At 42.6% G+C, this 14,812-nt stretch overlaps 1 protein-coding gene across 1 annotated transcript in view; it reads left to right on the forward strand.

Annotated features, from left to right (window-relative positions):
• The window catches only part of dusp10 (dual specificity phosphatase 10), a 38,789-nt gene extending 28,706 nt beyond the window's left edge, over nt 1-10,083 (forward strand). Inside the window, exons 2-3 of the mRNA XM_080199792.1 lie at nt 1,748-2,116; nt 9,245-10,083. Of these exons, the coding sequence (XP_080055918.1) occupies nt 1,748-2,116; nt 9,245-9,510 (635 nt within the window). The 3' untranslated portion in view covers nt 9,511-10,083. The remainder of the gene's footprint in view (nt 1-1,747; nt 2,117-9,244) is intronic.
• Nucleotides 10,084-14,812: the final 4,729 nt, after the last annotated feature.

A 14,812-nucleotide genomic window follows, 5' to 3' on the forward strand; every position in this document is an offset into this window, starting at 1 on the left:
ATGTTCACCATGTAGCCTGCAGATTGCTAAATGCTTTCATTGAAAGTATGAGAGAAACATAAAACTGCAGAAGCAACTGCCTTTCTATGTTCTGAAAGCAACCCTGTATTACAAGCACTGCACATGTTGTACAACACATTTGGGAGCGATATTATGACACTGTCTTCCTGAATGGTGGATCCTTCCAAATTTGGCCATTTCCAACAAGCAATTGAGGACCAATACAGGAATTTGGCAACAGCAGCGTAACTTGGACGTTAGGTTTGATGTAAGTTATAGTGAACTCCACTGGGTGGCTTTTATTCAATTTACAAGTAATAAGATGGTGGCGAATCTCAACAGTTACATCATAGTGTAGCATTTCATGTTGTGTATCGTGGTGCTCAGATGCTGAAATCTGTCACTGCCCCCCCCCCCCAGCTTGATTAATTGCTTTAACCTTTGGGGACACGGGGTAGAATTGAAGCTCAGAAAGCCAACTTCGAAGTATAATGGCACGATTAGGCTCCTATACTTTGATTAATAGCCAAGAGCTATTCTAAGTTCTGAGAATGAGTCCTACAATAATAGAAAGTTCAACAGTTCTTATTTATCCCCTGTCTGAGCTGGGTGTACGAGAGTGTTGCTGCACTATAAAAGGCAAGTAATAAATTATCTTTTGGAGCATATTCCAGCAGGGATATGTTGCCCCATTAGTGTGTGCAATAATATATGAACCACCATGAGATGTTTTTATGGTTGCTATAATGACCACAATAATGGAGCAGGAAAATGAATTGGCCAGCCCTTCTAAAGACACGGAGGGCCAATTTTAACAGGCTGTGCAAAAGGAGGGGATGAAATTGGGGGGCATCGTGTTATTGAGTCTGCAGTGTGCCAGTGTTTTATTGGGGGCCGAATGGAGCATTCCTACAAAAACAAAAGATTGAAATGGTTTGGGGACCTTTCTTTGAAAGGGCCATTGTTGCAGTCAGCTCATACAAGCACAAGTGGATGAATTTATCTGTTAACAACAAATTTGGTGAAATACTCAAGTAATAGAATCATAGAATCTCTACAGTGCAGAAGGAGGTCACTCAGCCCATCGAGTCTGCACTGACAACAATCCCACCCAGGCCCTTTCTCTGTAACCCTACATATTTTTCCTGTTAATCTCCCTTGCACTAAGGAGCAATTTATCATGGCCAATCAACCTAACCTGCACAACTTTGGACTGTGGGAGGAAACCAGAGTGCCTGGAGGAAACCCACGCAGACTGAGTGTACAATTCCAGTCACCCGAGGCTGGAATTGAACCTGGCACTGTGAGGCAGCAGTGCTAACCATGGTGCCACCCTGTCACCCCATGTAAATATGTATACAGGGGCTGAAAAATACAAGTGGGTCAGGGACTGATTCCTCCAGAAGCATATACAGTTGGATAAATATTTGAAGAGAAGGTTGATTTAAAAATTGTGGAGAGAAAGCAGGGCAATGGGATTAGTTCTGGATTGCTCTAGCAAAGCACAAGTAGACGAAACACCATGCACTGATCAGTCTCCTGCGGCTACGTGCTTTTATAGCTAGCGCATCATGCCTCAGTTGAAGAACTATTTGGTTTGTTTGATATTTGGTTTTTTTGAAATATTCAATTCCTGACTACTCTAATGTGAATTATTTAGTTTAGCACAGTGCAGTTGAAGCACTGTAGCAACGTTCTGGAACTGTACAAGTGGCTAACTGTCTTCTAATTTTTGTTCTCTTAAAAGGTGGCCACAGCAGTTTCAAACAGCACCACGAGAATCTCTGTGATCACTCGCTACAGCTTCAGGAGTGCCCAGATGCAGGGGCAGCCTCAGCAATTCCAACACAGCTACCTCAGTCCATCCCCACTACCCCTGACATTGAAAATGCCGAGCTGACCCCCATCCTACCCTTCCTGTTTCTAGGGAATGAGCAGGATGCTCAGGATATAGAAAAAATGCAGCGGATGAATGTTGGCTATATCATCAACGTAACTACCCACCTGCCTCTTTATCATTACGAGCAAGGTATCTTCCGTTACAAACGGCTACCTGCCACCGATAGCAACAAGCAGAATCTCAGGCAATACTTCGAAGAGGCCTTTGAATTCATTGGTAATATTCTTTTCAGTATATTCTCCTTCTCGCCCTCTTAAAAACTGAACTATGTTCTGCGTTTCTGTCGACAAAGAATTTTTTTATTACAATGTGCAGTTCAGTGGGTGGTTTGGAAAGTTTGCATCTCTTTAAAGAAAAAATTATGCATTAGTGTAACATAATTTGCTGCCAAAGTAAGTTACAAGCTGTCAATATTCTGGGAACATAGACTCTCAGCCTGTAAATCTGGAGAATAAATGAACCAAAACATAGTGTAAGTGTGACTCTCGGCCAAAAATCCAATCGCAGTAAATCTGGAATTCCACCCCGCCAACCTTTTTTCCACCTATATTCCGTTTCCTACTGGATACAGATTCTCAAATCAAATCTTTGGTTCTACTTTATTTCCAACTTGTGAAATGGAAGGGAGCAAGTTCTCTTTTGTAACCCAAACAAGTGGTAAATATCAAAAGCTTTGACAAAAGCGTAATCTGGACTTGAAACATCAGCTCTTTTCTCTCTTTACAGGTGCTGCCAGGTCTGCTGAGATTTTCCAGCATTTTCTCCTTTTCGTTTCAGATTCCAACATCTGCAGTAATTTGCTTTTATCAAATGGTAGATATGGGCCAGGGTTGCTACTGCTCCTATAAGCAGTTTGTGTGTCCTGCTCTATGGGACTTGACTAACACTGACCTATATCCATTTTTGTGGTTGCACATTCTGGAGGCATAGCAGTGGTACCTTGCTGTGATCTGGATTGAATGCAAACCTACTTCTTGACTTGCTCTGGAGAGCAGATTAAGCAAACACTTGGTGAAATGAGGCCTGGTCCAAATCAACAAGCTGTTACGTTTCCCAAGTAAGTTATGAATGGGCTTGCTGGGCAGAATTTTCATAAAGTAGTCCCAGCTGAAACAGCAGGATCTGTAGCCAACTGGAAACCCTTTGGGAACTCGAATGGGCTTGGCCATGACTCTCTAACTGACAGTACCCAAGAGCAATGCCAGTAGCAGCAGTATAGGCTGCCTTCCCCTCTGTCACAAGCTGCTCTACAGTGCAGAAACCAACTTCAAGGAGGCGAGGTCCCCAAACATAGGGCCTGTAAGTAGGGGATTAGACCTCTCAACATGTATAAACACCAGTGCCTGGGGAGGCTTTAACAACAGATTGTTGCAGAGTTCTTCCCAGGGAGTTCACAACAAATTCAAGGGTGGGTGAGTCTGATGACCATGACCCAGCAAATATGTTAAAGGAAGGATTTCTATTAAAAGGGATCCCAACAGGGGTCAGAGTGACTACACATTACATTGATCTCTGCAGCTTCAGCAATCACGGGGGTGGAAAGAAGACCCTGGAAAGTGCCCCTAACACCTCCCCATCCAAAAAAATCTCTTGCATATGTATGGAAATTTTCTGAGGGCCTGAAGTGGGAGGGCCGGAGGAGGCAAGTCTTTCCAACCAAACAGGCTTGCATAAGAGAGTCACATGTAGAAGTATGTTTTCTCCAGCCTGGAGACGATGCGCCAGAAGGACCCAAGACCTCCAGGAGGGCTAAATGGGTGAATGGCAAAACACTTCCAGGTGTCAAACCACACACTAACTTTCCTAGCTTTATCCTGCACAGCACACCTCAAGGCAACATACACTATAGCTCCAGTCATTCCTCTCCCTGCAGATATTTCGCATCTCCATCCGGATAGCAAATCTCACACTTACTGGATGTAAGCCATCCAGTGATAGGCACCTTTAACAGTCACAAGCAAGATATGCCTACCTGGTGCACTGGAAAGGATGCCTTGTTCCTGGAGACTGCAGATGTCAGCAATGAGCTGCCATGGAAGTCTGAGGAACCAGTACTTGTGTCTAGACACTGGGTGTCTTACTTCCTTGGAGATGGATCTTGTTGTCCATCCCCTTTGCCCTGTGAAGCAGAAGGTGGCTGAGGAGGCGGCAGTGGGCGCCATTGCTCTTCGTGTTGCTTGTCTTGCTTGTCCTGTCCCTCAACAGAGGTCCAGGCAATTGCTGTATATATTATGACCATGCTGCAGTGAAGTTTGACAGCAGGGATATTGGGATGAAAACTAAGTATACCCCTGGGTAATAACTTTCAAATGTTAAAATTTACACTCGGGAGCAAGTTTTCATTTTTGAGGCTGGAAGTGGAAGTTGATCCCACCTATCTAGGCCTGTTGGTGCTTTTTGATTTAGCAGAGGCACAAATGGCCTGGAGTCTGGCCTATTGCTGGAAGCAGGCCACGCAGAGATGGTCTGGTTAAAAGGTCCATCTTCGTTCACTGAGAGATCTGCCCGGTTTTGGAGATGAGTTGGAGACTTATTTTACAGCACAACAAAAGATTCTTCAGCTGATTGTCATTGTCATTGTTGACCTGGAACCCCCCTCCCACTCCATTGCCACCAACACACTAAGTAGAACTTGTGGCCAGTAATATAATTGGAAGTCTTTGAGAAGATCATAGATCTGTCAAAGTAAACATTATTTGAAAATTCTTACACACACATTATCCTCTAAACAGCTCATTAATCTATCAAAATGAACAAGCTTGCATTTTCCTCAACAGCTGTGTCAACACACCCTGTTGAGCCAAATCCATTGTAGCTCTTGCTTGCCACCAGAAGCTCAGCTATTTGTCATGCTTTGAAACAGCCAAACAGATCACTGAGTTGAACTTCAAGGAAAAGAATGTGACTTGTCCTCTACCAAAATCAGCCTGATACCTTAACAATTGTATAAGGTCTGAAATACCCACATCTGCAATAATACAGCAGTGTCAGTATAGCAGCCGATGGGCACCTTTATGCCAATGAAAATTATAGGCTGAAGCCCACCACTCCATATAAGCATGTAATTTTACTTTACATAAACAAGGTGTCATTGAACCCTCATCTTTTAGAACATGGCCAAAGCTCTGTTCATCTCTTTTCACATGCTCACAGCAAATTGGAGTTTAGTTCTGGCCCTTACACCAGCTGCTGTCTGGGGCCAGACAAGTTGGCAATCAAAGCTGCTACTGCTCATCCTATTGAACCAGCTTCATTTTAAAGCTAAACAGGAAAGGACATTATCACCCTGGTACGAGCGTTTGCTTGAAGCTCTTGGTATGATCTCACCCTCTTGATATTGACCTATCTGCTAACTTGTCCATCACCAGAATATTTTACTTTATTGTGTGTATAAAATGGGTTGCAACAGTTTCGTCCTTGGAGAAGGTGAAAAACTTTTTTAAAGCCAAGAGGAACAGATGTACTCCTCCGGGCCCCACATGGCAAGTCTAGGTCATGCTAGCCTGGCATCATCCAGCATCTCGATCTCCCTGAATTGGCTTACCTTGGTGTTATTAGGCTGTCTGTGCCATCCAAGAGCCAGCCAAATGGCTCTCAGTTTCCGTTTTTGGTGGGCAACTGGCTGGCATGATGTAAATGAGCCCCAGGAATTTTTAAGTGCCCAGACCGAAAACCGATATGTGGCCTGGTTTAATGCCCTCCTCCATCCACCCAAAACCTACTCCAGTTAAAATACATTTTATCTTAAAAGTGAAGATAAAATGGACAAAAACAATCAGTTCATTTTTGTGACCTGCACAAGTCTATCCTGTTGGATAGAACTTCCAAGTTCTGGTCACTACTGATAGTATGTGAGACCTCTTGTCACAGGTGAGAATTGGGGCATTGTACCCAGTTGCATAGTATACAATATATTTGAAATTATTTTGAACTTGTCCTACAGTTAATTTTGCTTTTTTTTAATTGAAAGATTGTGTTGGATACTAAAATGTCTTTTTATAAAGTTTCATTACCATCTTTAATTTTTCATTACCATCATTACCATCGTCCTACAAAGTTTGAATATGCTTAGAACTGAAAATTGTAAAAAAAAATGCTATGTTTACCACAGGAATGATTAGTTTTGCAGTTAGCTTTCATACTTTCTGTAGTGTTGCAAATTATGGAGAAGATTCTCTGGCCTCCCAGCCGTGTTTCCCGTCAGCGCATTGTTTGCTAGTGACAGGATTCTCTGGTCAATGGGAATTCCCTATATTTTTTAACTCCAGGTGGTCAAAATCGCCATCACCCTGGCGCTTTCTACAAAGGATTCCAGCAGCATCACGTTAACCATTTTGATTTTTTAAAATTTTAACATATCAGCAGTCACAATGTCTTATGGCTTTTAAGTGCAGCTCAATTATAGTTAATTGAAAATAGTCTTTTGTGAGTTGAATATTTGGCAAGTCCAAATCCCTGGACAAACCCAATTGTAAAATTACTGTAGCCAGAGTTGAGGAACTATTAATATTAATAATAGTCAGTCACATGTTTTGAAAGATGACTTGTAGTTTAGCATAGCTTCACATTAAATACAGAGTAAGCAGTCTCACATCACCAGGTTAAAGTCCAACAGGTTTGTTTGGAATCGCGAACTTTCAGAGCACTGATCCTTCATACAAAGTTCCACTTCAGAGTGTTTTGTCATCTATCGGTGCAAAATGACTGAAATTAAATAATACCTTAACAAATTCGGTCCCTCAAGAATAACTAAATCCTTCAATCTGTCTTTTATCCTGCAGTACTCAGATATTTACTGTCCAAGAGAGTGTAGTTTGGTTTGATTTGCAGGGCTTGCCTCAATTTTACTGTGCATTTAAAAATATATATTATTTATTAGTTTCTTCAACATTTAACCAAAGCTTGCCATTCGAATGATGTTTTGAAAACTCAATCTTTCTAAGTCATCTACCATGGAAAAAATCCTGATGTCTAACCATCTCACTTGTATCAATGGGAAATGATATGAAATAAAGCCTGCCTTTGCTGTATACCACCTATATAATGTTGCTACAGAAACTTGCAATCAGTGCAGCAGCAAGTGTACAAAATAATTGCAAGCTCAATAGAAATTTCTGGAAAGCCATATAAGTTGGTTTATGCATCCTGAAGCAATGATCCAGAAAATTCATATAGTGTTTGCTGTATTTCCTCTGCTTTTACCAGCTAGCACCTGTGATCATTGCTGTTAGCAACTGGGCATACAAAACCAGATTGATTGATTACATTTATTGTGCTTTGGTGGACTGTTTGATTTGTCATTTTGTTCAGCCTAACAAATGCCATGCATTATCCAGCACTATTTATGAACCTTTTCTTGATTATTAAAAATAGTAAGATTTTACATACTTTGGGTGATCAGAAGTCCAAGGATGATGATGAGCTTTAGATTTGAGTTCATTTGTCATTTTGGGTGGCAGAGTAGCACAGTGGTTAGCACTGCTGCTTGACAGCTCCAGGGACTTGGGTTCGATTCCCGGCTTGGGTCACTGCACATTCTCCTTGTGTCTGCATGGCTTTCCTCCAGGTGCTCTGGTTTCCTCCCACAGTAAAAAGTCTGACAACACCAGGTTTTAGTCCAACCTATTTATTTGATAATATACTCGCAAGCTTTCGAGGGGTTACCCTCTTCGTCAGGTGAATGGAGAGTTCTGGCCTCAGACAGAGCATATAAAGCACAGACAGTTTAGAGATTACTGATTAAAATGCGAATCCTTACACCTTAGGTTTACGCCAGTCCAACGCCGGCATACCCACATCATTCCTCCCACAGTCCAAAGATGTGCGGGTTAGGTTGATTGGCTGTTTAGAGTCCTGAGATGTGTAGGTTAGAGGGATTAGTGGGTAAATATGTAGGGATTTGGGGGTAGGGCCTGGGTGGGATTGTGGTTGGTGCAGACTTGATGGGCCGAATGGCCGCCTGCACTGTAGTGTTTCCATGATGTGTGCTTAAGGTATTTCTTTAACTGTAAAACAGATGCACCCTAATTGGTTCAGTGTGTGTACATACGCAGGAAGTTCCTTGTTCAGGCCTTTTAGGAATTGTTTTGCACATCTATCGAGCCATACTTAAAGTTTGGGATGTTTACTTGCTTAGAGCTGAGGAGTAAATGATTTGGAGCCATATTTTGAATTCTGAGAATTTAGTGAAGAGGATTGAAAACACATTGGCCGATATTTTATGACCTCGCTGGGGTGAGACTCGTAAAATCCCACCCAAGGCCAACAGAATTCTGTTCTGAGAGCTGTGCCAGCCCCGGTTACGGGGTGAGTGTGGTGGTAAAATTCCAGCCATCATCTTGCTTGTTAAAGACCTTGTTGAAGGCCAACCAGGCTATTTATAGTGAATATTTTGCAAAATCTCAATGGGATTCCACTGTGCATTTTTTGAATTGGTGCATTTTATATAGTAATGTGGCAAGACTGTTGATATTTTACCCTTTTTTATAGCCTGTTCAAAAATCATTTTCATCCATATTTCTTCTCTTGGTACATTCAGTTTCTGGAACCTTGAACCAAAGTTCTACATGATAAATTTCTAATTAAACCAAAAGCTACAGGAATTCAAAGTTGAATAGTAATCGGAGCCAGTTAAGAATAGGAAACTGACAGTTCTTATCAGATGAGTAAGTCAGTGTGGGAAGTTCTGTTTGGAGTCCCACAAGGGCTTGTGTTCAAATTGCTGTTGTTTCAGATTTGGGAAAATGGTCCAAAGGGCATGTCCAAATTGCACATATGCTGATGAAATAAGAATGAGAGGGGCAGTAAAGACAACCATTTGCAAAATGTAGATCATTAAATAGATAAATGGAAACTGAAATTTAAGACTAAAATTTAGAGTATTTTATAAGTATATAATTTGAAGGCAACAATAGCAGAGTTGGTATCTGCACCAAGGACCTTTTCTGCACTCCTATCTGGCAGTGCCAGGAACCTGGGTTTGATTCCCAGCTTGGGTCACTGGCCATGCGTTACATTCTCTGTGTCTGCATGGGTTTCCTTCCACAGTCTGAATGAAGTGCTGGCTAGGTGCGTTGGCCAGGCTAAATTCTCCCTCTGTGCATCCCAATAGGTGCAGGAGTGTAGCGACTAGGGGATTTTCACAGTAACTTCATTGCAGTATTAATGTAAGCCAACTTATGACATTAAGAAGCAAATAAACACTTTTATAATAATTTCTCTTCAGCTGTTCATTGAATTTTAATTATTTTCAGATTCATTAAAAGAAATATTGCAAGGGTGATTGTATTCACTGACAGACTGGCCAACACAGCGTAACATATGTTTTGTTCCTTGTGTTTTCAGAGGAAGCACACCAGTGCGGTAAGGGACTGCTCATTCACTGTCAAGCTGGTGTTTCACGTTCTGCTACCATTGTTATTGCCTATCTGATGAAGCACACACGAATGACCATGACTGATGCCTACAAATTTGTTAAAGGAAAGAGACCAATTATTTCTCCAAACCTCAATTTTATGGGACAGTTGCTGGAGTTTGAAGAAGACCTAAACAATGGCGTCACTCCTCGAATTCTCACACCAAAGCTGGTCGGGGTGGAGACGGTTGTCTAACCTGACCTGGCTGACTTTTTGTAGGTTGTTTTTAAAAGTGACATTTTTCTCTCCCCTCGACGCTTTTGGAGCGTCCTTACAGTATGCTGGAACTGAGAACCTAAGAAAGACTGCGTTATCATTGATTGTGGAATGCTACAGTTGGTGGTCTGTGCAGGTTCATAGACAGCAACAAACAACTGGAAATGAAGGGAAGAACACGATAGTGGGGAAATGGCCTGGAAATCTACCAAGGAATGTCCTTTCAACTATCCAAAGGTTGCCAAAGCAGATTGGTCGCAGTGAGGAAACCCGACATGCACGTAGCTGCAACTAATCTCCACTAAGCTAATAAAGAGAGAATTGTAAAGAGAAGCCCGATTATTTTGTGTGTTCAGGTTCGGTTAATGCTGGTTATATTTTTTTAATGCGGGTTAGATAGAATTGAGGGAGTTAAATTTAAAATGCCTCATCCAATACGTGCCGGCTGAGGCTCATCGTGCAATAATTGATTTGCGTGTGGAGTACCGAATGGATGGAGCTGGGTGCATTTTCCTAATGTAAATAAACAGTAACATGCACCTACTCATTAAACTGGGGGTGGGTGGGATGGGGGAAGAAATCAGTGAAAAACAATTTTTTTTTTTAGTTTAAATTCTGGTCTCAGTACCACATGTACTGCCGCAATTTCTTTAGAAATATGTTGGAGCAGAATGTTAAAGAAAAATGTTATTTAATATTTTTCACACAATCTGTGTGTTACTGTCGTCTGTGTATAATTTTGTTTATAAAAAAAAATTATGTATAACCATCTGGAGTATATTTCTGTTTTGTGTGTTGTCAAGTTTAGCAATTGCTTACGGTGACAGGCAAGTCTGAACTGGACCTTTCTTGACCTGCTTCCTGTAAAATATAAAATCCAATGAAGCTAATATCTAACATAACTGTACACTATGCAGCCCATTATAGAGCAAAGTTGTGTTGCATAATCCTGTTGAGATGAACCCTCCCTACTGTTTGAAAACCCCATTTGTTCCATTTTAATATAGTATTGTATGTATTTATTTATGGGATTTGTGGGCATGTAATTTGCCAGTGAAGAATCCTGAGTAAGATCATTATGTTGAACAGTAACATAAACGTTTAGAGTTCCAAATATCTTTTTTGAAGGTAGATTGAAAACTATGGGGGGGAGGTAGGGGATCAGAAAGGGTCCAGAGGAGGTTCACAAGAATGATCTCTGGAATGAAGAGCTTGTCGTATGAGGAATGGTTGAGGACTCTGGGTCTGTACTCATTGAAGTTTAGAAGGATGAGGGGGGATCTTATTGAAACTTTCAGGATACTGCGAGGCCTGGATAGAGTAGACGTGGAGAGAAAAAACTAGAAACAGAGGGCACAACCTCAGACTAAAGGGACAATCCTTTAAAACAGAGATGCGGAGGAATTTGTTCAGCCAGAATCTGTGGAACTCTGCCACAGAAGGCTGTGGAGGCAGGTTATTAAGCGTCTTTAAGATATAGGTTCTTGATTAATACGGGGAAAAGGTAGAAGAATGGGGATAAGAAAAATACCAGCCATGATTGAATGGCACAGCAGACTAGATGGGCCGAGTGGCCTAATTCTGTTCCTATGTCTTATGGTTTCTATGGGTGGAATTTTCCCATTTTTCAGTGGAATGGTGCAGTGGGTGCGAAAATTGGCCTTAGCTTTCTCTGCTGTATCATGAAGGGGCAGGTCCCACAACGTTTCACTGGCAGGCTTTTGTCTGCTCCACCAGCAACATAGTTTTTTTAATGAGGATGCCTGAAAAAAAAAAGCAAGGGCGTGGGGGTCTAGATTATCAAGTGAAGAAATCTGATAGACGTAAATTTAGCATGATGGGATTGAACATGAGGATTCATGTTGCATCACCAGCAGGGGTAGGGAAAATCACATCCTGCTTTCTTTGCAGAAGGAGGCCATTTGGCCCATCAAGTTTGCACTGACAACAAATGCAACTTGGGCCTTCCTTGGAATTTTCTGCTCACATTACTGATCCCTAAATGTAAGTGGGAAATCCCCCCTATATTACTATCCTAGAATCTTCCACCCACACTAAGTAGAGGGGTTTTGGGATGGCGGGTGGAATGTGGGGGGGTGACTGTGATCTCTAAAACAATTTTTAAATTTGGTTTATTCTGACCAGTACTTAGAAGCTGGAAACAGGAGTAGATCATTCAGCCCTTCGAGCTTACTCTACCATTTGTTTTGATCATGGTTGATCATCGAATTCAGTATCCTGATTCCTCCCTTCACCCTGCTGCCCGCCCCCCCCACGCCACCATATAACTTGATTCCCTTTAGCCCCAAGAGCTGTGGCAGTGAATTCCACACATTCATCACCCTCTGGGTGAAGACATTTCTCCTCTCAGTTCCAAAAAATTTTACCCTTTATCTTCAAGCTATAACCCTTAATTCTCCTACTTGGATTTACTGGGCAAAACTTGCAGTTGCGTGAGTTCGTTTTACGACCAAGTTCAAGTGGTAGCTTGAAGTGGAAGCTGTCCTGTAGAAACAAAAGATAATTGGGAAAAGAATTTTGAATGGGGAGGGAGCACTGAATTTGAAATCTGAATTTTGAATTCAAAATGTACTGAAGGAAAATAATGCTAGAAAGAAAAATAATGAGAATAGAGATAGGAATTTAAGTTGAAATATAGAAAATCAGGGAGTGATTCTGAACCCAGTATTCCACTTTGTAATTAAAAGGTAGATCTCGATGAGCTTGGCCAGTTGACCCATAGAAGCACAAGATTTGGGTTGCAACATTAGAGAAATTTGTCCCTGGCACTCATACAAAATGGGGCCCTTTTCACATTCCATCCAATTTTCTTTTCCCCCTTTCATGGCAATGGTTGGTTTGTAACCAATTCATTATCACCCACTTTGTCAAACTGTCACAAATGGTTTTCACTTCCTGGGATTCCTGATTGCACCTATTGTTGTAGAGTATGATCTCCTTCCTCTTCCAGAGAGCAGAATTTTCACCATCACGTTGCTGAGTGGGTAGTGGAAATTTCAATGGAAACAGCAACAACTTACTAACTTCATGTTGTAAAGGAAAAATGTCTCCAACTTTCTGGAGACAAGATCAGAGAATAACTGGACACGCCGTCAAACAAGGAGATATTAAGAAGACTTGAGTGAAAGCTTGGTGAGGGAGGTGCATTTGAAGGACCCTCTTGAGAGGTCAGGACAAAGAATTCCAGATCATTGTCCTTTTATCCTCACCTCCCACCCCCCTTCCCCCCAACCTACCATTCAGCAGTGATAGCCCATCATTAGCTAGCAATGGGGTCTTCCAGTTCTGTTAATGTCTGTTGGCCATTGTGTGCCCACAACACCAGCCACCAGGAAATGTGCCACGGCTGGTCGCTATCGGCAGGACTGGAAGATCCCACCGGTGAAAAGGGCCAGAAAACATTGGGCCATGCATGTAGATGACTGAAGATATGGTGACTAATGGAGGACTAATAAAGAAAGGGTGGCGTAAGAGACCAGAGAAAAAGAGAGAACCAGGAGTCATAGCGTTGAAGAAGCTTACAGCCATAGAGAAGGACAAGACCGTGAAGAAATTGAAAGATGCCAATGAGAATTTAAAAGTCAAGGGACTGACTTTTTGTTTTGAGGTAGGAAATTGACATTCTTACCAAGCGTGTTGGATGCCAATTGTGCATGCTGTTGGCATGACACATTCAACATGAATTTTGTCGGATTGCCCAATTAATGGCCAGAGAATGTGCTTGCTATCCAACTAAGGATGGTGGGCTAGATTCCAACATCTGTGATGAAGGCTGCCTACTTAGGAACTTTGAAAATAACAATGGCCACTGTTGCCAGACCGAACTCAGTGGAGGGAAGCCCTTTCATAGGGTAGTGTACAGTCTCAGCTGTAGCCATCCTCCTTCATTGACAATGGGGGAAGGGCGGGGAGTTTTAAAGAGCTTCAGCGGGGTTGATCCCTGGCTTCCTGCCAGGCTGCTTTCTCACGAGGTAGTTTTGGTGACATTTTTGGAGCAAGGGGCTCTTCAGAGTTTTGCCCCATGAATCACTGGGTGGAACTTTCTCAAGAAATGACTGGGTGAGAAAACCAGTCATGCCGGTCATCGCGATCTTCCCGCACTTAGTCATTCTTTGGAAGAGGAGTGTGTTTTGCACCGGTTCTGAGACGGGCGAGCCTAGTAACCTCAACTTCACAGGGATTGGTGACTTTTTTAAAGGAGCCCCAATCTTAAAGTGAAATTGAAGACCTCCACTTCCATTGATATCAGGACCATCCCCTCCCTCATTTAAGGCATGTTTCCCCATGCCCCTCCCCAGCATAGATCACCAGCATTGGGGCCCTCCCAGTGGTCCCCCTTCATGCCCCTCCATGACCCCCCTCATTCTCCACCCCATTCGTGTCACCCTTCATGTTCATCATCCTCATGACCCCCTTCATTGCCTGCTTCCTTCATGCTCCAATGCCTTCATGGCCCCACCCCCCCTTGACATTGCCCTGGCATCCAGCCAGTACCAGGTTAATACTGTCAGGTCGGCAGTGCCAGGTGGATACTGCCCAGTCATGGCCTCTGAGACCCCAGTGTGGCCATCATACTGGGTCTCCATTTCTTGAGATTCTTACCTGGTTCCCACTGTGCCTGAGTGTCGCAGAATCTCGGGAGCAGGGAGATTCCAGCTTTACATCAATTAAGCATATTTTAAGAAGTTATTTAAATCTGGTTGCCTGTCTTGCTGGCCCATACCTGGTGAATCTTCCACTTTGCGCTGCCCAGCATGATCTGCACCAGGCGCAACGAGGCTGGGAAATTACCCATATTGTAATTGGTGAACAGGACTTGGAGCAGAATTAAATAGAGGCAGAAAAAGCTTGGATGAGCCAAAGTTGGCAAAGCATGGCCACCAGAGCAGCAGAATACTGAATATGGAGGTGACGAACATTGAGGTTCCACTAGCTCTTCTGCCAGATTTATAGAGAAGCCATGCAGAAATTCCCATGTTTCCACATGTAGTTTAAATTCCAACACAATTGCAGTGAAACCACCCCATCAACTATGATCGGTCATGGCTCTGACTTTAGGCTGGCCCTTTATCCTGGGCAGGCCTTCCATTTCATCCTTGCTCTGAACTGCATTTCTCTTTCCAACCACCTCAGTACGGAAAGGCACTGACCACCCATTCTTTAACCAATGTTGTTTCCTTTTGCTGTTCATAAGTTCACAAAATATAGGAGCAGAATTAGGCCATTTGGCCCATCAAGTCCACTCTGCCCCTCGATCATG

This window comes from Carcharhinus amblyrhynchos, chromosome 12, assembly GCF_965287045.1.
Source record: "Carcharhinus amblyrhynchos chromosome 12, sCarAmb.v2.hapA, whole genome shotgun sequence".
Lineage (NCBI taxonomy): Eukaryota > Metazoa > Chordata > Chondrichthyes > Carcharhiniformes > Carcharhinidae > Carcharhinus > Carcharhinus amblyrhynchos.